Genomic DNA, 24,901 nt, shown 5'->3' with positions numbered 1-24,901 from the left:
CGTGATCGACCCCTTCATCTTCTTGAACGGGTCGATCCCTCGTGTCTCCACTTCTACTTCGTCCGGAGCATACACCGTCTCGGGCCTCTTGAGGCATCCCGTGCTGATGCAGACATCCCCGAACGTCACCGCGTTGGAGTCCCATTGGATATGCGGGTTGTGTCTCCGCAGCCAAGGGATACCTAGTACCACCGGGTACCCACTCAAATCGGTGAGGTGGAACTCGGTCAGTTCCAGGTGCACTCCCGTACGTACCAGCGTACGAGCCTTCTGGGTGATCCTTCCTCCCTGGATCTCCCGACCATCGATCACCGTCACTACCCGCGGCGTCTCGAGGTCCGTTACGTCGAATCCATGTAGCGACGCGAATGTCCGATCCATGAACATCCCGGTCGCTCCCGAATCCAACAACATGAGTGCTTGGACCGGCACTCCTTCCGGGTAGAACACTCCTACCAACGTCAGATGGCTATCTGGACCGTTGGGTACTCCGCTTGCACCCAGCTGCAAGGGGATCCGGCTACCTCCTCGTGCTCCCCCATTCGGGGTCCTTTGATGATCCGTTATTCTGTAAGGCCCGGGAGCGGCCCCCGATGGGGGTCCCCCTGGACAGGCTGACGGGACGCAGGAATGAGGCAAGGTATGGGTAGACATCTAGATGTAATAACGGATGTAGAGCTATTACAGAGGTACTAGTTCTACATCCAAACAACAACACCGAAAAGTACCCCCGACGGGAGTCGCATACGGGAGTCGCGTACGGCGTGTCCGACGCGTCACGTGACCGCTATAACAGCAACCTAGTGAAAATTGCCGACGTTCCAGGGGATGGCATGGAACTGGTAATCAAATGGATCGAGAGAGTTCTGGTATTGACAGATAAGAGTATGAGCGTCCCGGCGGGATCCGTTACCAGCAGAAGGGACTTGCCTGGCGAAACCATTTCGCCATGTTTGGTGGGTTTTCAACTGACTCCGGTTCGAGTCGGCTTTGAATCCAGGGCGAAACTTGAGTACTGTGAATGAAGACCGGAACGAGACCGTTTTCGAGGCGGCTATATGTCGATTGGCGCCAATGGATCAAAGTGAGGTAGGAATCCACTAGTTGATCGTTAAACCAGACGTTGGTTTTCAAGTACTGGTAGATTGGTGGATCACCAAGGATGCGGATGGCGGTGGGGGTGGAGGTATACCAGACGGGCGGCCTGGAGGGGTCCGGCGCCGGACACGCAATGTGGGTCGAGGGGGGAAGGGTCGGATCGCTGCCATCATGGCAGAAATAGCAAAGGTGATTCAACTTTATCATGGTAAGGGTCATGAGCATTCGAAAAGATTAGCAGTGGACAGCGACCAAAGACCGGTACTGACCCATTCCGACAGGCTCGGGACTGCAGCTCCGAATAATGTGCCCTGTGGGACGTAAGCTCGGCCGTGAATCTCTGAAGAATTCAATGCGGGAAGCAATGTTCCAAAAGCGTGAGGTTCATTGGCCGTGGAGGCGATGGCGGCGGGAATGGAGGGAAGTTCCCACTGGATCTCTTGTGCAGGTGGGAAATCCGGGGGGAGCTGCCTCTTGGCCTCCGCAATCTTTCGGAGCAAGGCATTGCGGGCGGCATCACTGTCAGAGGATGGGTAGGGAAGGCGGACTCGATCGTGTTCGGCGGGAATGGGCGGGGACGTCTGAGGGGTCAGACGGGGCGGCAGGTCGTCGTCGGGAACAGGGACATCTTTACCCGGCGAAGTTGTGTTGTCGGCTACTAAGGCATGTGATACAACGTTCAGCGGACAATCGAAGGATGCCTCAGTATTAGACGATGGGGCTTACGTTGATCCGCGGCAAGAGGCTTCATGTCGGGTTGGGGCTTGCCGGCGGCCTGCTGGATCTGCTGCAAAATGTTCGAGTCCGGGAGAGCTGTTTCCCGCAAGGGGTCCGGCCGCGTAGGAGTTGGTCCGGTGCGAGAGCGTTTCTCCTGCCTGGGAGAAGAGAAGAACTTGGTAATGCGGGGCTGCTGCGGGTCCTCACGGGTGGGAGTATTGGGTGTGTTGGGCGGTTCCTGCGAAACAGCTGGGGCGTGCTCGAGGGGGGAAAGCGGGAATTCAGGAGCTGTTACGAGGAGGGGTCCGAGAGGTTGCAGATTAGCCAGCAGCTAGGGTGAAGGTACTTGAGTAGATGCCAAATCAAACATACCAAGTGTAGTATCCATAATTGGAAAGATTGGCGTCGTTCGAATATGCGAAGAGTGATAAATCTAGGGTGGGAAGGGCAGACCAGTCACGATGTCAGTTGTGGGGAGAGGCAGGTCAAGAAACGGAAATGAATGCATATCGACAGCGGTCAGGAGGAGTGACTTGAGTTATATAGGTTTTGACGATCAGAGAGGGACAAAGGCACGACAAGACCAGCCGTCTCTGATGCGAGAGGGCAACACTACAATAGCACAATCGCCAAACTAGCAAGGTTGCTTCAAAACTGAAACTCTACCCGAGGTGTTTTGTTTACAATCTTGATGCGGGAAAATCATACAATAAGGCCAAAGGGATGCCTGAGGCGGGAAGCATTGATTAGACGCGGGAAGACAAAAGATAGAAAAGGTAAACAAATAACGGGAGAGCGACACGTATCTGGAAGACTTTTGCGCGAGTCATCGCGCAAAGGCCTTCAAGGCCAAATCTAGCATAGAATTAAGCCGCGGTGTCGTAGAGTTGTTAGCCTAGGCCAGCGCGTCACAGTGCTAGGGATAGGTGCCCAGCGACCACGAGGGCGACGCGCCAAAGCAGAAGCTCGGAAGAGAGAGAGCAGCATGCACCAGCCAGCAGGTCAACTATGCTATACACCTGACTACCTTCATCTCTTGCTCTTCTCTCCATACATACAACATATCTCAAGGTCATTCGCAGAGGACTGCTTCACGTATAGAAAATTATTAAACCGGAGAAAAAACAGACACGAAACGAGCTCGGTCGGGAGGACGCACGACTTACGAACTATCAGAGGACAAGAGCAACTCTTTGCACCGGAAAACCCGAGAGACGCACCTCGTATCCTCTTCACGTCGTCTCGGCTATACCTGATCTCAGAGAATTATAGCGTTTTAAAGCTGGAATTAATCTACGACCTGGGATCGATCCCGATATAAATTCTTCAAGCTGGATCGTCATCGAGGAGGAGCACACGCTGGCGCGATGGGACCTACATCAAGAGGTAGCTCGGGGTCGTCCCACTATACCATCAAGATCAACGGCAACCACAACCACGTCCACAACCATAACCCAAATACTACCTCTTCCTCCTCTTCAAATCACCCGTTGACGGACTCGGGCACGGGCAAACGACCACGATCGACATCCACCCTGGGGCTCTCATCACCCCGCATGACCCGTCTTCGACTCCGGTTACACGCACTCTCCACTTCAGTTCCCTTTCGATATTTCCGCAACTCCTCCTTCATCCCAAAACGAAAACGCAGCATAACCTACCTCCTCCTCCTTCTCCTCATCTCTTTCCTCATCTTCCTCCCTGGGACGCTCAACAGCCTGTTCAACCACCTCCACCTCCCCACCCACCTGCGCCTTCCTACTTCCCCGCTCGACCCACAAGCTTCAGCAGCGTTCAGCTTGACGAAACCGAGGTTAGACCAGAGTGGGGAGGAGGTACCGGATGAGAGCGAGGGGCAACAAGAGGTGGAGATCCAGAGGTCGTTCGAAGAGCCGGATTTCAGCCTTTTGAGTGGGAAACAGCCGCACGAGGTGGGGTGTGACGTGCCTATCGTCTGGGATCCTAGCGTGTCGAACGTTAGCGACTCCTCATCATCGTCATCGACATCAATATCAACACCAAACTCCAATAATGATAACAACACCGGCGTCCTCGTCTTCCTAGGTGTCTTCTCAGCCGCCCAATCATCCGACAAATCCCCCTCAGAAATGCGTCGCCGGAGGGACTTATACCGTCAAATCTATTTCCCCCAATTCCCCAAGAACCTGGTCACGGCGAAATTTATCCTCGGCCTACCACCCGGTGGAGCGGGGAAGGACAAGTTTAGGAACCCCGCCGCGGCTGTTAGTAGGGCTAGGGTCTTGAGGGGGTTGGAGGAGGAACGGGAAGAGTTTGGGGATATGGTCATCCTGGATGTGAGTCGCTGTTGTCTTCCGCCGCCATCGCCTTCGTCCTGTTCTTTTGCGAACTTTTCGTTGCATAACCGTAAAAAGCAAAAGCTAACAATGTTTCGCCTTACTGGATTTTTCTTGATCATCGACGATCCCTTGATCGGTTGACCTGAAACGACAGATGGAGGACAACATAGATTCGGGGAAAACACACAAATACTTTCAATGGGTAGCTAAAGAGTACGCGGGCGAGGGGCAGGTCAAGGGAAGGCCTAGATTCGTCGTGTGAGTTTGGGGTTTGGGGTATTGAGTCGGGAGGGAGACGAGCTGCTAGCAGAATGACGGGAGAAGATATCGGCGTGCGGTCGAACGGGATTTGAGCTGACTTGGCGTTTTCGTTCTTTTCGGAATGTTTGTGGGAAACAGCAAATCGGATGACGATGTAAGTCTCTGCCGACAGTCCCTTGTGCTTGCGTTGATTGTTACCAGCTTCGGTGAATCGTACTGACCGAACTCAAAATGTCTTCCGATCTGCAGACCCTCCTCGTGATGCCCAACCTCATCTCGGCTTTCCGAAAACTAGACTGCTCAACCAACGTATATTGGGGTACCTCGGCCGGTCGATCACAGTACTTTGGGGATTATTTCCGGGGGTTGGCTTATGCCATGAGTTGGCCGTTGGTGAGCTTTCTGTCTACATCGTTTGGCCAGCATCGTCGCATGCGAAGCTGAAAAGAGACGCCTCGCGACAGATCTCGTGGATCGGGCAGGCGGACATGCCCATGGCACATATCACCAAGATAGAAGATGCCCGGACGGGTCAGTGGTTGCGCCATCTAGATCCTGCCGAGGACCCGATCACGCGGATAGATTATGGGTGGACGATGGGAGATTGGAACCAGTTGGACGTCGGATTGGAGACGGTAGCGTTACGTAAGTCCTCGTGGCGCGGTAGCAAAAGGGTTCGTCCGCTGATCTTGTGGTAAACCGCTCATTCCTGCGACAGACTGGTGTAAATGGGACGACTGGGTGGTGGAGCAACAAGAAAAGATCCAAAAGATCTGGAAAGACGCCGGACGACCGTTCCGATGGGATCAAGGCATCGAATCTAGCGTCTCGGTCGCCAAGGGCAAAGTCACGCCCGAGGAGGCGAGACGGGAACACGATCGGCAGATCCAGGCTGGGTGGGACGTCGAAGGGAACCTCAAGGGGGATGCTGGAGATGGGTAATAACAGAGGTCGAGTTGATAGACGTGTGTAATGAGGAGATTGTCGGTTTGGAACGATTCGGGGCACCTGGGAATGTAACGAATAGAACGCATCGCATTATACGAGGTCGTGCTAGGTCGTCAGGATCGCGACATCTACGATAAGTCCGCGGCAACCTAGAGGCGACGCTTTCGGTTGAACATCGCCGCATAACGAATGCATCTGAGATATGAGTTTGCCGAGCTGCTAAACTGACGATGTAAGAGCAGGGGGATTGATCTGGATGGTAGATACTTGAAAGCAAGTCAACCCGTGGACATTTGATGCAAGCGGTACGCATCGCTATTTCGAGGAAGCTTGTCATCGTGACCCGTTGCGGCCATATAATGACGTGTTGCGTTATCTTCATGAAAGGAGTGTCCGTGTAGCCTCTGCTGCTCTGTCGCTGCCCACCCACGCCGGGTGGCTTGATGGTTCTCGAAACGCGGCGCTGATCACGAGACCCCTGTAACTACGATAGATGGTGACAGGCCAGCGGCTGGACGATCCTTTGTTGACTGTCAGGAAGCATACCCTATTGTCGACTCGCCTATATATGTATGAAGCCGTGACAGAGGAAAAGCGTTATCACGCCGACAGGCCTCTGTCAAACAGCATCGTCACTCAAAACACATCTTCGTCTGTAAGATGGGCAAGCTACAACGCGGAGTTCAAAAGTTCTTCAAGTCTGGGCGGCCTGCAAGTGAGGAACTCAGAGAGGAGTCTTTTGATCAGGCGTCGACATCCGTGAACACGGAACCTCCCAGTCAAACTGTACCGAAAGAGCAAACCAAAGCTGAGTTGTCGGGAACCTTGGCATCCAGGGAAGAATCATTTGCCAATGAGTAAGAATATCTCGCGATCTGTGCTGGCAACGAGGTTCTGACATTTGGACGATGCCCTAGAAATTGGAGAGAGATGGATGCAGCAGAGTTCAATGTTCACGCTAGGTAAGGATAACCGACATGAGCTTCATTCCAAACCAATTACTGATATTGGATTCATCCTCTAGGGGCTGGCCTTCGGACAACCTGCCTTCGACACTGAGGACGGGCCACGCTTCTCGTCCGTTGCCGGAGCCGGAGAGTGCCGCCAGTTCCGCCGCGACTTCCAATACTGCACCGAATGAAAATCAGGGCAAGAAGGCTGCTACTGAAGATCAGGTTCATGTTGGGACCAAGGAAATGGAGAATGTCTTAGTCGGCTTAGTTGGCAGACTGTACAAGATGGCTGAGGGTAATCATCCCTTTGCTGATCGGTTCGAGAAAGCGGTGAGATAGCCTTGTTTGCTCTCCGCGTTGTCTGTCGACATGATTGACCTGGTCTCTTGATATAGCCGCTGAACACAAAGTATCACAAGGTGATACTCTGGTTGAAACAAGGAAGCGTGGAGTTGTTCACCTTCGTGCACCAAGAACGAGACGGGTTTGCTGAAGCTTGGGGAGGACCCTTGAAAGAGGCAGACTGCGTAGTCGATAGCAATTTACTGGACGTGATACCGACCCCACTGGGAGAGGACTTATATTACGTTTGCGAGTACCCAGAGAAGATACCTCACACAGTCTATGGATCTGCTGGAGCCAAGAAGACCATGACACTCGTCTTCTCCATCAGAGAGCCGTCCAGGCTGGTTTTCGCCTTCACTTTGACTTGAAACCCACTTGTAGCAGCGCAAGCCTTCTGTCGCTGAACGCTATCACTGTTAACTGAATACGAATGATTGATATCCGCTTCTTCTCATGACTTTTGCTCCAGGTTTGTGGCCGACTTCATTTCAAGACTTCACTTCAGAACAGAGCGTAAGCAAGACTGATACGAAATGTCTCCTGCCGACCATCTGCATGACCTGCTCAACCAAGCCAAACGATCGAGAGTTAAGTCACATCGGGTATCAAACGGATACTCTGCTATTCACTTTGATTCGTGTAGATCTCGGGCCTAAAAAACGGCGAAGCAGCCTGAAGGTCTTGTTCGACATTTCATACCCCCTTTTGTTTCCGCGTTTCATGTTCCTGTCTAAAGTAACTTAGCGGAATCAGTCACGTGATCCGGCTCAACACGGTAAGACCCGGCTTTTCCCCTTTTTATCACAGCAGTCGGGGGAGGGGGGCATGATAAGGATCGATCGATGAGACGCTTCCTTTCGCTCAAAAAGAAGGATAAGGGGAGGAGAACTTGTCGTGAAATGAAGCGGTGGGATTCCTTTGTCCTGGTTCCGTCAGCTGATCTCTTGGCTTGTTCGTCTGGCCTGTAGGAGGGCATCGTCGTGGGTGTATGTATATATGCGGTTGCCGTTGCAGTGACTGTAGGGCTTTCGACAGATTTATATTTATATGTGTACCAGGTAACATAGAAGGAATCGTGAACCCGAACGCCCCGATCTCATATAGGCCAACAGAAATCTGCTGTTTTCGATTCAGATTCTCTTCCAGTCCAAGTTATGCCTCGATTCTTGATTAGTGCGAGATGGTTCTTGCGACGACGCAGCGGCAAAACCGGGACGCAATCGTCCTCCGATAGGTCAATTGAATCTCTTGAGACGGGCGAGTATCAACAAGCTGAACTTAGCCTGATGCACTCAATCTACGGAGACCCAGCTTCTTCGCTCGCTCCGAAATCGACAATGACTAAGACCACCGATCTGCAGTCCCATATGTCAACGACTGCTTGCCCACAGCCAGGGCAACCCCTAGTGAACCTCAACTCGAGATCTGAAAGTGTGGGAACAGAGTTCGACTTACCTGTTCGATCCCTTTCGACCTCGACTGGACCGGCCCGTTCAACCATATTCGATCATTGCGCCGCAAATCGGTCGTCTGCTATAAACTCAGCTCTGAATCTAGTTGCCGATACTCTTTCCGCCATCTACTCCAAGTGCTTGATTTACCCTAAAGGTGAATACACGTTTCCAAACATCCGTCCTGTAAGAGAGCTCTCGGGGAACCTTCCTGCGCAGATCGTACGTCTGACCAGAGTCTATTCGCGGCTTTGTGCCTCGCGTTTACCAGACATACAGCTACGAGAAGAACGAGTGCTACCGCTTGTATCTGTATCAAGACGAGGATGGTGGCCATGCTCAAAAAGCGATCGCAAGCGGACAACGATTGATCAGCCGAGTCGAATATGTACAAATCGGGCCGTTCGGTGATATCTCATCGACCAAACACCTACCAAGTACGATAACTCGTCAAGAGTATTCGCACTTACTCAACATGCTACAGCAGCCGCTCACTTACTGGAATCCAGCCCCTATGCTGAGACGAGATGAGGCACTCAGAATTGTTATTCTGAAGCTTGCCCGGAATGATGAGCAGAAACGGATAGAGGTCGACTTTCAGCTTTTCCTTAGACCAGGTTTGGCACAGGGTGATCTCGACCGATCTGTGGACCGTCCTGGAGAATCTTATCTGTCTCGAAATTCGGCTCCCGAATCTAGTGCTGCTCTTGCTGCTGCAGACCCTGAACTGAATATTGTTCATAACCGACCTCCATCACTCATGCACGACCAGCACCTTGAACTCGCAGCCATGTTCTGGAAATTGATCGACGACCTCGAATTCGAGCATCAGAAGCGGAATCAGGCCGGTAGTCCACTCTTCTTAGCAGTGAGTTCGCAAGTCTCATCCGACTCTGGAACGTGAGCACATCGCTGATTTCAGTTGTACGACGACAATAGAGTGGGTGCAGAGGAGTGGCAAAAGAGTTCCACCTCTCAATCAAGATTGAGGATGGTCGACTTGAAGCGTGGGAGTCACTCGCGCATCGCTTGGATTCCCTGAAGTTGCCTCGCTTACGCTACCCAGAAATCAAGAACAAAAGACTTCCACGAAACATCAGTTTCGAAGCCGAAAAGATCGACATCTTGACCGCTCCTGTTGACCGTTCCAACCTGAAATGTGATTGGGAAAATTTCACTCTGGAAAGATGTAGCATTAAGAGCCAAAAGAAAGGTTGGCTACAGTTCGAATTTGCTGTAATTACGCTCTACTGAGGTATCGCTGATGTGGAAGTGTTTCAGACTATATGGACTGTAGCGCGAGTCAATCTCAGTATAGACCATGCATCATACGCAGTAAAACCTATTGATGCAATCGGGAAGTGCTGTGAAGAATTGAAGATCGGTAAATAACTGTCGATTCGAGTTTGATTTTGTATCTACCTAGCCATATCTACGATGAGAGCCTATACAAGCGGAATTCGCATGCGCAAGAGTTCGCCCTTAAATATGCTGCCTTATCCAGGAGACTTGCCAGGCATCGACGGACAGATACGTGATGTTTGACCGTTGGGGAATCAGAACAACCGACTCTGCCAGTCCAAAAGAGTGGTCCGCGGGAAGGTGATTAGAACAGTACAACTTTGAGCAGATATACTGCCTATTTGTGCTTTCAGACAGGAACAGCGGATCTGCTCTTTCTGTCCAAGAGTACGAAGCCGCTGCGTTGAGGGTCATCCGCGAGACTCAAAAGTTTCACTTTCCCGACATGGATGTCTCAATACTCTTGGCCAATGTTTGCCAATGGACCGAGAACGTTCGCACCAGCCAGGTGCCCATCATCGACTACCACGACACGCAAGCTTGGGTCAACCACCTCACTTCGGGCTTGGACGATTTCAACCTCCTTCTTGTTTAAATTTGGAACTTTGGCTTACGATGCATCGATGGATCCGTCGACCTGAATTTAGATCTTCGCAGCCTGAAGTTTGGATATTAGAAACTAACGATCAGACCACGTTGAAAGTACGGAGACCTGCTCTCGACTGTTAGTCCAATCCATGCGCAAAGGTATACCGTTGCTCGTCTATCGCTATGAAAGGAGGATCAACGGTGTGGTGAGATATCGTGATCGATGGCATCTGTCAACAATGACATGCTCACGTAGACAAAGCATATTACTGCGGGACGGCCTGGGTAGATGTGACTACAGAGAATTGAGAAGGTGGCGAAATAAGCAGGCAGTGGACGAAGCGAAGGTTTCCTCCTTTGTTATCGTGATGGCGCAATTGTTCCATGCACTCTGCAGGTTGCAGAGAGGATCCCCGTATATAAACCGAGAGTCCTAGTGGCCGTCAGCATGAACGACGTTTCCCCTGTCGGGACTTCTTCTCTTTTTGTATCATTCTCGAAACCATGAGTCTTTTTCACAATAATAAGAAGAAGAAGGCGGACACGCCCGCAGACAATCAATCAGCTTCGTCTGCTTCCGCCCTAGTTTCATCGAGAAGTGGTCACTACGGGTTTCCGGTCTCTTCTTTGCGAAGTGGCTACGAACATACTAATCATGAGTTGACCAATACAACATTTATGACTTCAGCTCCTGAGAGTGGGTCAGGAATGACCTCGAATCTCGACGTTTGAAGACGTGAAAGCCTGATTACATCGTGTGCATATCACAGGCACATACCTCATGCCTGCAGCAGACGGCACAAGGTTTGATCCCACGACTCTATCCACCCTGGGATACAGCATTGAGAGCATCAAGCTCTTTCATGCTGTGTTGGACGTCCTCAGAGAGGTCTGGAAAAAATCTCGTCAAGTCCCTTCTGCAAGTCCTCTGTTTTCCGAAGTGAGTGACAAGACATTCCTGAACTGCTATTACGTACTCACTGAAAGCGGACTCTTGCCATTTTGATGAACAGTTCGAATCTGGTGATAAGCGGTGTTTTCATTTCGGCTTGGCATCCGGCGATATACGTCCTGTCCCGCTCACGGGGAACCCAAAGAGTCTACAAAAGGCACGAATTTACAAAATTCCGGAGAGCTACCCCCTATCCCTCTTCAAGGGAGGTTCGGTCCATCTTGATTTCAGCGGTACCGGGCATCATGCGATGGACGACGGGTACGGTCCGTGTATCCAAATCGTCGGCATTAAACGCGATCCCGCCGAAGACTGCTTAGAGGTGACCTACACCGTTCACTGGGCAGAACGCCAAGGAAGCGACGCTTTCTCGGTTGACATGTCCATACTTCCAACTTGTCCCTCTCAATCCGGGTTCTCAGGGTCGACACGGACAGAGTCGAATGAGCTGATTCGGGATCTCGCCAAAAAGCCGGTGAGGGATGAGGTACTCCAGGAAGTCTTCCGACTGCTACAAGCGTTGCATGAGAGACACCACGGTATACATGGCCAGGAATCCTTCTTCGATGATCGTGCTTTCTCGTATATTCCGGTGTGTCAGCAACTCGTTTATATAGATCATGAACCCATCTCGTGCTAAATCCCATTTTGCCTTACACGTTGGTGCAGCCGGAACCAGAATCCAATTTCATTGTGACGCATCTCCTCCGCCTAGAGATCGACAGACACGGGAACGTCTCTGGTTATCGTGGTCCTCCGGGTAATTATCATACTCCATGGCGCATTCCCAAGATATCTCCGGAAACGATGGAACCGCTAGGGAAGATACGATACGCCGCCGGCACGAGCTACAACTTTGACGGGACTATGACGGGATCGTTTCCCTGTCATAGCGGTTGTCTCCCAGAGCCTCCAGGTAAGGGGAAAAGCAAGGCGTCTACGAAGCTGTTCAGAAAGATGGCAGATAATCTACGAGGCGAATCACAATACCAGCCTTCCGGAATACAGGTGCAAGTTGTCCAAATCGGCGTGCCCTCAAGTGGGATTCAAGGTCTGCTGATAGTGACATTCAAAGTGAGAATTCGAGAGTAGGACGATGCTTTTTCGTCAGAGCTAGGTCATAGCAGAGGGGCAGTCGTTCGAATTTAGCCTCAGAGATATACCAGTAGAGAGGAGATTCAATGCATACCCACCCTAAATTGAGATATCATATCTACGAAAACCCTGAATCATCACAAAAGACCATTCCCGGCCTTTTGACCTGATGTCACTTTATGAATCCTTGTTTCTATACCTAAGAACCACGGGGATGGCATCTAGATATAGTTCCTCGAGGTCAGGAAGTCGAGGACTTTCGAAGTTTGATCCTTGTCAATTCAATATGAAGTTCCTACACGTACACGTTGAGTGATTAAATCCTGAGTGCAATACGACTATCTAGCTATCACAGTCAGCCTGACTGACGCAGACGAGTCACTTTCGGGAAACTCTAAATCACACACAGGTCGTCCTGTTTCATGGTGGATTTGCTTCCGGCGACGCGAGGTTCCGCCGAAATTACCTCGAATCTTCATAGCAAGGTATAGGCACGGGGCATGTTGCAAGAGGATGTTGCGCTTGGATGTCACTGGCAATCCTTTGCTCCGGAGCAATATTCTATCGAAATGAAAACAGCACAGTGTGGTCTCAATGCGACAGCCCTGAAGTCAGATGCGCTCTCAAGTGAGATGTCCCTGTTAGCATACTCCCCAGTTGTCGACCGTGCGAACATCGGTTGTGGTTATTATCTTTCCCCTTTCTGAAAGCATCAATCGTGCTCGAATCCAGGACGATCGAGAAGCATCGGTCTCCGGGGCGATCGGCTCGATTGCGATATCCACGCCATCGATCTTGAAAGAAATACCGGTCACAATTGGTATTCCGCTCACTGCTAAGAGCGCGTGGCATATAAGAGGGCGATTGAACCGTCAGGTATCTTGTCTTTCCGCCTGCACCCTCGTTTCTTTATCTCTTTTCAAGCCCAACGAACGCCTTATTATCACAATATGAACCAGAAAAACGATACGAACGACCGTACTAGTCTCCCCTCTCTCAACCCCTCTGGCAGTACAGGATCAAGCTTGAGAAGGCAAGGGGGCATTCGCAGAAGGCCACCTCGACCTCCCGCTCCCCAAGTACCTGACGAAGATCCCAGCATGCAGACGTTAGTTCCTACGGTGCTCACTTCGGCCAACAGCGTCGTCGGCCAAGACAGTTCTTCAGCCAACACCCAAGCTGCAACCGCATCCAACTTGACAACCGCTGCCACCACGTGTTCAAGCGCCTTGCCTTCCTCAACAGGGTTTACTGGGAGCGAGGGATCACGTACCTCTTTTGAACCATGGGGGCTTAGCGCTCGCGATGAAAAACCTCGGGGAGCGTTTTTGGGCCTGCTTCATCGGTTACTACTGTACTTGAGGCAGGAACTAGCAACTGGCGTCACTTTGGGAATTGTGAGTTCGGATTACGATTCAACATTGTCAGATTTGCGGGCTATAGTTTGATCATGACTCGCCAACTGTCACATGTACCGTTCTCTGGAACAGAATAGCACCGATGAATGTTACTACTTCTATATAAGTTCCCCGGGGAGACGCGGACCTGGTGGCCATCGACCTGGTCAGACCTGGATCTCGACAGACGCAGACAGATATCGCGGTACCAGCGCAGTTCTATGGACAAATGCTGCATCAGCTGGGACAGATCGATCAAGAGTACATGATTACCCACAACCGTCTATTCTGTCACTTGGGGCACGAGGTTTTACCCTTTTTCTACATGAACGGGGCATGGACAGACAACGAACGACGCCAGATTGTGGTCGTTTGCAGGATGGTCGATCGACCACCGATCGGCATTCCCAGGGAACACGAGGCTGAACCGGGGTTCGCTCCACAGACGCGTCTCCAGGGACTCTGGCCAGATATGGCTATGGATGTCCTATACTATGAACATCTCTCAGTCGTCTTCGAGCAGCTGTTATTGCAGAACATCGATTATCAGACGCAGCTTGTATTGGACAAACCTGTGAGTAGAATTTATCATAGCTTAACTTCGTCATCTATATCACCCTTGCCTGTGTGAGTTCGGGATAGACTCCCACGAGAACCTTCGCATGTCATTCTACATCGGCTTGGATCCTCGGGAGGCTAAAATCGAGATTCGCGCTCGAGGACGTGATGAGAGCGGCAATTCCGAGATACCGATGACAGCTCTCGATGTAGTCCACACGAAGGCCCTCTCCGCCACTATTCTCGGAAGGGAGAGCGCGACAAGCTTTGATAAACCTATCAGGGCATCCTCAGTGGTTACCGGTCAGAGGACCGACTTTCAAGTCACGACGGTTTACATAGAGCCGAAGCGGTGGATTCAGCTTGACTTCTGCAGAATTTGACGGGGCGGATGAGAAGATTTGTATTGATCGTTTGAATTGATTGTTTGTATAGATCGGGTGTTCTGAATGGTAGGGAAGAAGGGTCTTGCCCAAACGCATTGCCACATGATATCGTACACATTACGTCCAAGCTACATCAAGTTCTCAGGACCTGGAGATGAGATCGAGTATCGCTGGCCGACGAAACACGCTGGACATCCTGATTGTACACTCGATTGCACGTTCGAAGTCTAGCAGTCTGATCCGTCTAACCAGTCCATACACGTGTTTATTCGATCTGGATGTATGAAGACTACTACGAATGTTCCGCTTGATCAGGACCTCTTGTTATCCCATCCTTTGTCTTCAATGACTGACCTCCGGGCTGCAGTAGCGCATCTCATCTGGCTAAACTGTACTGATTGATATCTCTCAAGGTCGACAGGCTCTCCACATCAGCTCAATTCAACCGGCTCACAGACAAGATCGATCATCTCACCTACAACACCAACGCCCGAATGCTGAATGCAAACAGAACTGTTAAAGATGTCGCTCTGTTGTCGCTGAGGGATAAGGACGGATATCTCCTTGACATTCAGAAGCAAAGTCTATCTGGCGCTGGTCGTAAGTACGTTCTTGAGCACTTGTTCTTGGGCGCTGTCGCTTATGAGAACGTTACAGCTGCAACTCTGTGTATATAGTATATTGAAACAACCAAAGCCTCTTATACAGAGCATTGGGCTGGCCACAAGAGCTCGCCTACAACCGACAGCAAATATACCCGTGTGAACAAAGAGGGGCTTGATGCCCTTTGCGGAACTTCTACCCTCTGACTCCAATTGAGGAGACATTTGACATCGATAGTGCGTTCCCAGATGATTTGCAGAACATCAATCAGTTTCCTGCATTCTGATGATTTGGTATAGATGTCGGTAACATGGTCCGAATATAAAAACGAATTCGGTAGAGTGAAAGAGGAAGTTCGATCGCCCGGTCAATACACGTCTGACGGAGTGCGATACAGTGAGGGTCGCGCGCGAACGGATCGCCGGCCCGTCGGGTGCGATCCTTGGAACAACCGAATCATCTCTTCATGCTCGCTGCCAGACGGCCCGTCGATCACCAAACTTTGAGGATTGAAAGAGTAAAGTATGACCTTATTATAATAAGAAATTTAGAGCAACTACATCAATATTTTGTGACAAAACCACGGGCCTTCCTCACTGCCTCTAGGCGTCTAGGCATGCTATCCACGCATGCGTCAATCCGGTCCTGACCAATCTCTCCCCATAGCCTTTGAAGCACATTGAATAGCTCGTCTTTGTTGGTCGGCTTCCTAGGTAACTGGGCAAGCCGCCGCTTAAGCAGAGACCAGATGTTTTCGATGGGATTGAGATCGGGGGAATAGGGAGGGTGATCCATGTAGACGAAGCCTTGCCGAGCACCTTGAAGTCGGTTGACAGGGGACTTATGGATTCCTACGTTGTCCTCGAGCAGGCGAGCACCTCCATAACCCCTCCATCGGTTATTGACCCGGTTCCAGGCAGCTTTGAGCGGTCCCATAGTGATTTGATTGCGGTAGATGACCGCAGTCACGCCCTTCTTCTTCCCCGTATTATAATACGGTCAATGAATCTCTGCTGTCTGGGTAGTATAGTTGTATAGCTATTGAATTTACAAGATGGCGAGTCAAGGTGAAAAGTCATGAACAAGATGGCTGAAAGTGACGCGTAAGCGTCCCGTTCACGCGCGGTCCCCACTGTAACAGCGAAATCAAACGCCCGAGTCGAGTCCATTTCAAGCTTGTGCGACATGTTCATTCTAAATTCAAACATCGAACAGACCATCTTCCAACATCCGTCGGAAATCTACCCCAGCTTATTCGCTGGTCGTAGCTCGACCTTGCCGCCCCTTACTGTAGCATGCACAAGATAAATGCAACCAAGCGCAAGGGTGGCGTCTCCTGTAAGAGGAGCATTTGCTTCCTGATCCGCGCCAATGGCCGGCAAAACATCTCGACCTGCGTGCATCACACCATGAACCGGTCTGATATTCTGACGATCCCGGGTGACGGCTATACAAAGATGCGAAAGGCAGGCCCGTACAAGTTGGAATACCCTCTCAATCGCAGATCGTTGTCTATTCGCATCGATTTTGGAGCTTGTCGTTGTGAAGATAAGCTTCCGGCCCATCGGACAACTCCGATCACGTCGAGTTGCGTTTCAGGTGATCACGATGCTACGATGAAGAACGACAGATACACATGGGTCCATCGCCTCTTGCGACGAATAAGAGGATTTGTTCTGACCCTCACGTCTGAATGGACTACCCTGGACTTTCTGATTGCCACAGATCCAGTCGTTGACGGAGTACAAAGGAAGGGTACTCTTCGCTTGCGCCTTATCATCCGTCGTATGCCGGCACTCGAAGGCGGAAGCAAAAAGTTGCCGGCTTGTCGTCGTCATCACTTCACATTTCTTATCTTGCGGGGGAGATCGATCGAAATATTCCACTCGAATAAAAAGTTGATATCGACATCATCGACGTCATCAATGACATTCCACAACTCACATCCTTGGGTCTCCACAAGGCTCTTCTAGTCAGCTAGTAAGACTAGAACGGTGGCCATGACTTCGACGTCGATGTCGACCCCGGCTGGGCTGGTGCAAGGTCGCGGAGACGAAGTCGAGGACGTCGCCGATCGGACCTCGACCTCTGGTTCAGGTTCGAGTTTGGGGACCAAGTTGATGGCTAGTACGACGGGTGCGATCATGACGGCGTCCTTAAGTGAGTACAATTCTTCTCATCGAGTATCATATCGAGGCTGTTGGAGAAGTCGTCACTGATAGCCTGTTGCTATCTCGCTTTTCGGTCTCAGTGACCCCGTTCGACGTACTCAAGACGAGAATGCAAACGGCCTCACAAATATCTCTTCCCTCGAGCTCCACCGTTCCTCTGACGCACTCCTCAAACCCAACGGCTACTCGGACCAAGAAATCCCAAGTCAGACTCAATTTCACTTCTCAACTCAGTCTTAGCCAGAACCACAACTACCTTCGAGCAACCCACGCACACGCACAAGATTATCATCCATCGTTCCCGTTCACGAACCCTCACCGCCTTACCCTTCCACTTCACCCAACCCCAGCGCAAGTTCAGGGTCATACGCTTCATCCGTGTAATATCTCTTTATACGCACCGAGGTTGTCTTTGATGACGACCTCTACAAGCTCGGGCATGTCCTTTATTCCCAACCCGAACAACACCACCTTCAACCTCTCGACATCACCAACTGCAACGACTATGAAAACAACAAGAACAACGGCCCTCACCGAACTCTTCACCATAATCCAAACCTCCGGCGCTCGTGGACTATGGAAAGGAACAGGCACGGCCGTGCTCCAATCGATCCCTAGCGCTGGGATATATATGGTCGGGTACGATTACCTCGTCCGGGGTATCACTGAGCGGGTCGAATATACCCGTGCTCGGTCCGGAGGAAACAGCCGTGGATACGGCGCTGGGGAAGGGAACATGAAAATCAATATGAATACAAGCGGGGGAGAAGGTTGGTTGGACAAAGGAGGGATCCCCTTCATAGCCGGTTGTTTGGCGAGGACGGTCAGTGCGACGATTTGCAGTCCGTTGGAGTTGTTCAGGACGAGGTTGCAAGCTAGACCTTCAGGTGAGTTTATTTTTTAGTTCCTACCTATTATTTCGTGATACGGCCTGGAGGAGGTACTGATTTATATTGTTTTTCTTCGGCCTGATCTCTTGTCGCCCATTCCAACCTCAACCTGCCTGTATTATCCAATCAACTCAAATTCCCGACCCGTATACGCGCCTCAGCCGGCCAACCGACCCCAACATACGCCTCTACCCTATCTACGATCCTCCAGACCATAACCCACTCGGGGCCCTCTTCTCTATACCGCGGACTAGGTCTAACTCTCCTCAGGGATGTGCCCTTTTCCGGGTTATATTGGGTCGTCTTCGAAGGGTTTAGACGGAGGATCGTCGAAGGACGGGTTATGACGAAACAGGATCTACCCATCCATACCCTCGAACCCGGAGCTGGAGCTGGACGAGATGGACATGGAGGTGGAGGAAGTGCGCCGGGAGACCGTTCCAAGTTGACCCTCTGGGAGACTTTCACGGCCGGAGCAGGGAGCGGGATGTTAGCAGCGCTCGTCACCCAGCCTTTCGACGTCTTGAAGACGCGTAAACAAGTCTTCCAACCCCCACCTCTCGGCGTCCCCGCTCTGAACACGGCTACAGGTATCGCCTTCAAATCCAAATTCAAATTCAACTTCAACCCGACTATCCCCGCTGTGCCGGAACCCGCCACAATGTCAATGTCGATCCCCCGCCACCTGGTTCATATCGTCCGGACCGAAGGGCTCAAGGCGCTCTTCTCCGGCGTAGGACCTCGGACGCTCAAGATCGCTCCGGCGTGCGGGATGATGTTGGGGTGCTACGAGGGCGTGGGGAGGTTTTTCGGGGAGGGCGAGAAGTGAAAGGAGGATCAAGGGGAAACGTGGTAGACAGGAGGGACGCAAAACTCAAGAGGAATAAGGCTGGAGGATATGGAAGGTATCGAACTGAGAGCTCGATGGGAAGATGGGGAACGCAGAGAAGTAAACGAACCATATAGGAATGACAGGGCAGGAAGGAAGGAGATGGTGACGGTCAATTTACGAATCTTTCCCGGTAGCCTTTTTTACGCTGTTTTTGCCTGACGTCAAGAGATCATCTAATCTACTGTATCAAATCTACATAATGACAACTGTATCACCACCTCCTGTATTATATTGTACCTGATCTTTGAGATGAACCTTATGCTAGCTTTACATTCTGTACGGTTTCGTCATGCGCCATCACGTACGGAAACAGAGGTTGAAGGTGAAGCGTAAAAATGTTCATGGTGATGGTACATACAATGATCTAATATACAAAGATGGATCTCTAAAGCTTGAGGGACAAGAGGAAGCGGCTTGCGATCCGGTCAGGTTCGCGTTTCATACTTGTGGGGCGTCTCAGGTCAGACTTTGCGTCTCGGCAGCTGTAGTACCGGTGATCGTAGTACCAGAAGCTTCGATAGTCACTTCCGTGGCCGTGGGTTCGTCCGAAGTGGCGATCGAGCCGCTAGCGGTGTCAACGACAGCCTCGCGAGTTGCGGTCGCCTGAGCGGCAGTGTCCGTGTCAGTAATGGTCGTGCTGTCGACGACATCAGCGCCACTAGCTTGAGCATCATCGGTAACCTGAGAGGCATCCGCAGGGGGCGCTCCGAAGATGGTGGTCACGGGCTTGACGACGACAGGCCCCGTATCGGTAGCGGTAGCTGCAAGAGTCGTCGTCACGACCAGACCCGCTCCATCGGTTGTGGTGATGACTTCCGCGGTAGGGACTCCAGTCTGCGTTTCAGCGGTGTTCGTAGCCGTAACTTCGGTCACGGGTCCGCTCGAGGCAGCGGGATCGGTTCCGTTCGTGGCGCTATTGCTCAGTGTATTGAGAATGGCCTCACGTTTTTTAGCCCACTTCATATCACCTGTCGGACGAGATAGACAAGATATCAATGCCTTGCTCCAGCTCATGTCTGCTAGTAGGTTGGAAGCGATCTGTTCTACCTTTTGGGTACTTATAGGGGTTAGGCACGATGTTGTGTTGTTTCTCCGTGATGGCCGCAAGTAATTTGGATTGGAAACTAAAATACATCAGGACCGTTGTCAGTCGTCGATTGATTTTAGCATCATTTCGAGGGTCGAAAACCCGACTCACTTGTCTTTGTCCTCGGCTGCGATCTGACCGTTCTCGCCAAAGACTTGCTCGCTAGACGGAATCGCTTCCATGTTTGTGGCATTGACGTTTTCGACGGCTGTGTCCCACCCAAGACCACTGGTAACATCAAAATTTCGATAGGGAAGGGTTTGAGTTTCCAGCCCTCTTCCATAATGCAGTAACATCACTGGTTAATCACCTCAATAATACGATCAGCGCATGGTGCGCAGGGTCGGTAGCCGGGCGGATGGTCTTGTAACCGTACTGTTCGGTGGCGTAATTGTCGTTCTTGATAACCTCTTGCCGATCAGTATTCCCCGAACACCAAGGGCTCATGGCGGAAGGCATGTGCCAAGGGCTGTCCCCGGCGCTAGCAAAGTTGTTCTCCTTTGCGAGATCAAATCTCTGTTTGATGTTGTCATAGTAAAGAGCGACCTGACATCCGGGACCTGGCCCTCTAGTGGGATCCACCGCAATTCGAGTTTTGGCAAAGAACCAAAACCAATCCTCCGTGTTGGCACTTGGGAAAGTGGCAATGGAAAGTGCCTGTTCTCGGATGTAAAACAGGTCCAAGCCCGCCGTTTCATTTTTTATATCCGCAATCTCGCTTTCCTGGTCAAGTCCATCGAAATGATAAGTCTGGGCCTGGTTATTGGAAATGTTCGAAATGTCTGGGGCAGCGGGGGCGGCGGGGGCGTCCTGTCGCTCCCGAAGGATCGCGGCGCTAGCTTGAGTGCTCGAAAGTGCCAACGTGGCCAGCACGGTGAAAGCTTGAGCAAAAGATAGACGGTAGACCATGGTAGAAGCTTGTTGATCTCTGTGTGATGATGAGTATCTATCAGGATTTGATGGTAAGGTCTGGTTGCGTAAATTCCGACCGTTATTTATATTCCGAACTGAGCGATTCTGAAACTGGTTCGTAATCTGCGGCGGCTCCGTGTTGACCTGACGCATCAAAGGAATGTGCGGAGCAAAAGGGGTCAATCCAGGAAGTAGGAGGTGTACAGAAAGGAATCGCATGACACGCTGTCGAGAAGGCACCCGACAGAAGGGGATCTCAGAGGGGACCTAGGGGACTCGTGCTGCGACTCGTTTCAAGATTGCACCGCACTAGTCACTAGTTTCGCACAGCGAATCATTATGAATTTCCCACATCGGGTGTGTCTCGAAACCACCCGCAAGCCCGTCGTGTATGTCGAGGACCGGTCGGTTATACAACGTGTGATAAGAGAGAAGCGCGAGAAAAGTCCGGAAGAAAAGAGGCGAGAATGTGGATTACTTGTGAAACGTCTATGATAGAAAAGTGTTCGCGCGCGCGCGCATGGTCCTAGACGACCTGACCTAACGAAGGCGGTGGGCTGTAATGATGCGATGCGGCGGATGTCTGCCTGGAGATGGGTAACTGTGTATCCTGGGCGGCTTGAAAAGTGTCGTTGGATCGGATGCGGTCAAGCACCGAGTTGCGCTTGTTGTTGTCATACGTCCGAAGGCTGACAGGCGATTGCTGGGCCGACGCGCTCGAGCCTTGTTGAGTCGGAGTCGTAGGGCGACGATCGTTTGTGTTGTCGACGCTGGCAGGAGGAGGCGATTGGGCACGCAGGTTCGCGTATGCCTCCTCTGCCACGGTCGAAGGAGCCGACTCGACAGGGGTCTCGGTCGACGGATACTCTGAAGGCGTAGCATTGCTGTCCGTCAGTGAGCCCGTCTTGATGGGTGAAAGGACGGCGATGGCGGGAAGAGGTCCCTTGTCCTTCGCAGGAGTTCGATCAGCTGCAGGCGACTTGGGTGTCGACGCCTGCTTGGTGACGGTAGGAGAGCCGGTAAAGACCTGTCTCATCGTGTTCCAAAAGCTGCGCTTGGGCTTCAGTGTCTTGGGCGTGGTGACAGAAGCAGTACGAGCCGCCGCAGAGGGTCGAGGCGATGCAGCTGCGGGTTGTTCTCGTAGGACGACCGGGGTCGAGGGAGTCTGCTCTTGAGCTGCAGGCGTCGAGGCTGCCAGATCAGCAGCAGTCACAGTCGATTGTCCGAGCCCGGACGCGCCTCGAGCTTCGGGGGTGAGAGTTCCCATGTCCAGAAGAGGTTCCGGACCGCCAGCCGGAGTCCCTGCGCGGACCGGGGTCGAAGGCACAGTAGACGGAGTCGCCGCGAGCGCCTGGGTTTTGCCCTTGAGCGGTGTAGCCGGCATCGACGACGTCTTGACCTGCTCGACCTTGGACTTGACAGGAATCGTCTTTTTCGCCTTTTTCTCCGCCTTGGCCCGTTCCTTGTCCAACTTTGCCTGCGCCTTTTTCTGCTTTTCCGCTTCAGCTCGCTGTTTGGCCGCCGTTGCTGCCTTTTCCCGAGCTTCCCGGTCGGCTTTCGCCTTGGCCTCCTTGGCCTCTTTCGCAAGTTCCTTTTTGCTCTTGGTCGGAGTGGCCATACCGGACGACTCGGCCGGGGCACCTGTTTGAGTCGCCTCGGCCGAGTCGGCCAATGGGACCGCTTGCGCCGAATCCTCTCGGCTCAGGGTCCGGGACAACGGGCTGGGCGTCTTTTGCAGCTGGTTCGAGCTGGGTGACATAGTCGTAGGCATACCCGCAGGGTACGAGCTAGGCGGGTATCCTCCACCGGTCGACGAAGACGTCGTGCTGGAAGCCGGGTACAGATCGACAATCTGCGGAGGCAAGGAGAGCGATGTTGACGAGGTCGAGTTCGAATGAAAGCCGGTAGGCAAGGAGGGTCGTGACGAGTTGGCCTCGTCGTAGAACTACAGCAGCCAATTATCACATCAGTTTCAACTTTAGATGCATTGCCCGACACCGAGCCTGTACTCACGCCCGACCCGGACCAGTCGCCGCTATACCGCATCGATCCGAAATCGCCTACGCTCCCCCCCAACCCGCTCAATCCGCTGACGGACGGCGGTGCGTTCATGGTCGCAGCAATCGCATACCCTCCATCCCTCCCGAGCCCACCGAGCCTCATCGAATAGTCCCTCTGCATGGTCTGGATGTATTGTTGCCTGTTGGCCGCGGTCATCGTCAGTCCAGGTGGGTAATTGGGTCCAGCGGTCCCGGTCGATGAGTTGCTGCGGGAAGACGACCTGGACATGGTCTTCCGTTGAACGATCGGCGAAGGCGGGGTGGACATGGATTTGTGTTTCGAGTTGGTCACGGGGTTGAGAGAGGCGAGCGAGACGACGGATCGCGATTTCGTCGGTCTCGGCATAGTCACCGGGGATTCAGACGGCATCGACGGCCCTGCAAAATATACGTCAACATCAGCAATCTCAAGAACACGATATCGGTATCGTCGTGACTCACAGATGCTATCGTCCATGGGGATCCCGACCGGTCCAACCTCTCCGCCCGTCTTCTTCCTGACCCCCGCAGCTCCCGACGAAGCAGCCGGAACCGCCCCCCTCGTCCTCCTCTTCGCCGCTCCGACCGGCGAATACCCATCCCCGCGGCCATCGCTCAACATGCTCATCCTCCTGATCGTATCCAACGGTCTCTCCCCGCTCGGCGTAGTCGGGTTGCTCATGTCCGGTACCATCCCCTCGAACCCGCCCACCTGGCTCGCCTTTCTCAGATGTCGAGTGTGTTCGTGTTCCTGAGCCGTCTTGCTCAGCGGGGAAGCCATCTGCGGAGCAGCACCGTACGCGGACGAGCGGCGTGAATGCATCGTAGGCGCGGTCGGGGTGATACTCCCACTTCCACCATTACCACCATTCACGACCGGGTCAAAGGACCTCAACGACGACGTGCTACTCCTCGGACTCCACCCTTCCCCACCCGACTCGCTCGCCGAGCCATTCCCACCCCCGACCCCGGCTCCATTACTCGCACCTTTGGCAAACGCCGCCGTAGGCGGCCTCAAATCCATGTCCATCTCCTCGAGCCCTCCTTCCTGGTCAACTCCCTTTCCTTGCGGTACGGCCGGAAGCCCGCCTGCGGTGGCCATAAGTAGCGTCTCCCTAGCACGCCTCTCTTCCTCTTTGACGAGCTGGCTCTTTCGTCGCTTCCAAGCGGGCGGGGGCACTATCTCTCCTTGTTGCTGATGGTGTTGGTGCGGGGTGGACTCTTCCTCGAGCTCGTCCGTAGGAGCCAATACCAACCCCGGTCGTTCCTCTATTCCTAGCGTATCGCCGGTCGCGTGTTTCGTAACAGAATCGTTCATCCGTTCAGACAAAGTCCTCATCAACCCCACCTCCCCCATCCCCACTCCCTCTTCCCCCTCGGCCTCACCCTTCCCGCTCTTCTTCCTCCTCAGACTGAACCCCCTTCCACTCCCACTCCCACTTGCGCTCTTCTTGCTCGAGGGGCTCCTCGTAGGGCTCCCCGGTTGATTTTGGGACCCAAGGGAAGATCCCGAACGATACCGCTGCAGCGAGGTTTCGTATGGATTATGGTTCGATTGCGGGGAGACGGGGGGAGATGAGGCCTGTTGAGGTTTTCGTTGATGTTGTTGTTGTTTTATTTCACAGTGATTGTGATCGATGTTGAGTTTGACGTCGGGATGACCGATAAGATCAAGATCGAGACCATAATCGACGCAGAGAGGAGAGAAGAAAGAAACAACAACACCGTGAGCTTTCCATTCCCAATCAACGGTCCCATCACATCAAAACCACACCACACCGCCCCCAGACCAGAATCCGCCATAATCATCATCAAAGCGCAAGAATGTAAGAACTGGACTGACCTCCTCGAACGGCTCCAAAGCCTGAACCCCAAAAACGCTCGTCGCCATCGTATCGTATCGTCTCGTCTCGTTATCGATTATCCTATCGCCTGCCC

General features: G+C 52.4%; 7 protein-coding genes across 7 annotated transcripts; 5 read left to right on the top strand and 2 right to left on the bottom strand.

The window, feature by feature from the left end:
• Positions 1 to 800: 800 nt before the first annotated feature.
• On the bottom strand, positions 801 to 2,203 carry HD553DRAFT_343244 (uncharacterized protein; the record flags this gene model as incomplete). The annotated part of the gene is made up of 4 exons (XM_046182856.1): positions 801 to 866; positions 1,368 to 1,756; positions 1,825 to 2,103; positions 2,188 to 2,203. The coding sequence occupies 4 exons, from the start codon at positions 2,201 to 2,203 to the stop codon at positions 801 to 803; spliced, it is 750 nt and encodes a 249-aa protein (XP_046035830.1).
• Positions 2,204 to 3,371: 1,168 nt separating this feature from the next.
• Positions 3,372 to 5,336, top strand: HD553DRAFT_273658 (uncharacterized protein; the record flags this gene model as incomplete). The annotated part of the gene is made up of 6 exons (XM_046177824.1): positions 3,372 to 4,130; positions 4,288 to 4,391; positions 4,533 to 4,548; positions 4,644 to 4,787; positions 4,859 to 5,039; positions 5,113 to 5,336. 6 exons carry the CDS (start codon positions 3,372 to 3,374, stop codon positions 5,334 to 5,336), a joined length of 1,428 nt encoding a protein of 475 aa, XP_046035829.1.
• Positions 5,337 to 6,272: 936 nt separating this feature from the next.
• HD553DRAFT_357656 (uncharacterized protein) lies at positions 6,273 to 7,011 on the top strand (the record flags this gene model as incomplete). The annotated part of the gene is made up of 3 exons (XM_046183882.1): positions 6,273 to 6,304; positions 6,367 to 6,625; positions 6,691 to 7,011. The coding sequence occupies 3 exons, from the start codon at positions 6,273 to 6,275 to the stop codon at positions 7,006 to 7,008; spliced, it is 609 nt and encodes a 202-aa protein (XP_046035828.1).
• A 783-nt stretch (positions 7,012 to 7,794) lies between these two features.
• HD553DRAFT_324797 (uncharacterized protein) lies at positions 7,795 to 9,988 on the top strand (the record flags this gene model as incomplete). Its single annotated transcript, XM_046181527.1, has 4 exons — positions 7,795 to 8,313; positions 8,363 to 8,959; positions 9,031 to 9,304; positions 9,747 to 9,988. The coding sequence occupies 4 exons, from the start codon at positions 7,795 to 7,797 to the stop codon at positions 9,986 to 9,988; spliced, it is 1,632 nt and encodes a 543-aa protein (XP_046035827.1).
• Positions 9,989 to 10,485: 497 nt separating this feature from the next.
• On the top strand, positions 10,486 to 12,025 carry HD553DRAFT_324796 (uncharacterized protein; the record flags this gene model as incomplete). The annotated part of the gene is made up of 4 exons (XM_046181526.1): positions 10,486 to 10,678; positions 10,752 to 10,921; positions 10,995 to 11,525; positions 11,603 to 12,025. 4 exons carry the CDS (start codon positions 10,486 to 10,488, stop codon positions 12,023 to 12,025), a joined length of 1,317 nt encoding a protein of 438 aa, XP_046035826.1.
• A 4,808-nt stretch (positions 12,026 to 16,833) lies between these two features.
• On the top strand, positions 16,834 to 19,207 carry HD553DRAFT_313543 (mitochondrial carrier domain-containing protein). Its single transcript, XM_046180247.1, has 3 exons — positions 16,834 to 17,132; positions 17,224 to 18,030; positions 18,195 to 19,207. The coding sequence occupies exons 1-3, from the start codon at positions 16,973 to 16,975 to the stop codon at positions 18,860 to 18,862; spliced, it is 1,635 nt and encodes a 544-aa protein (XP_046035825.1). The 5' UTR covers positions 16,834 to 16,972; the 3' UTR covers positions 18,863 to 19,207.
• Positions 19,208 to 19,378: 171 nt separating this feature from the next.
• On the bottom strand, positions 19,379 to 20,921 carry HD553DRAFT_357654 (uncharacterized protein; the record flags this gene model as incomplete). Its single annotated transcript, XM_046183881.1, has 4 exons — positions 19,379 to 19,893; positions 19,973 to 20,049; positions 20,124 to 20,240; positions 20,323 to 20,921. 4 exons carry the CDS (start codon positions 20,919 to 20,921, stop codon positions 19,382 to 19,384), a joined length of 1,305 nt encoding a protein of 434 aa, XP_046035824.1.
• Between the last annotated feature and the right edge of the window lie 3,980 nt (positions 20,922 to 24,901).

This window comes from Filobasidium floriforme, assembly GCF_021052385.1.
Source record: "Filobasidium floriforme strain CBS 6241 chromosome Unknown HD553scaffold_14, whole genome shotgun sequence".
NCBI classification, from domain to species: Eukaryota; Fungi; Basidiomycota; class Tremellomycetes; order Filobasidiales; family Filobasidiaceae; genus Filobasidium; species Filobasidium floriforme.
Note: the sequence above shows the minus strand (reverse complement) of the source record. Positions and strands in the feature narration are given on the sequence as shown.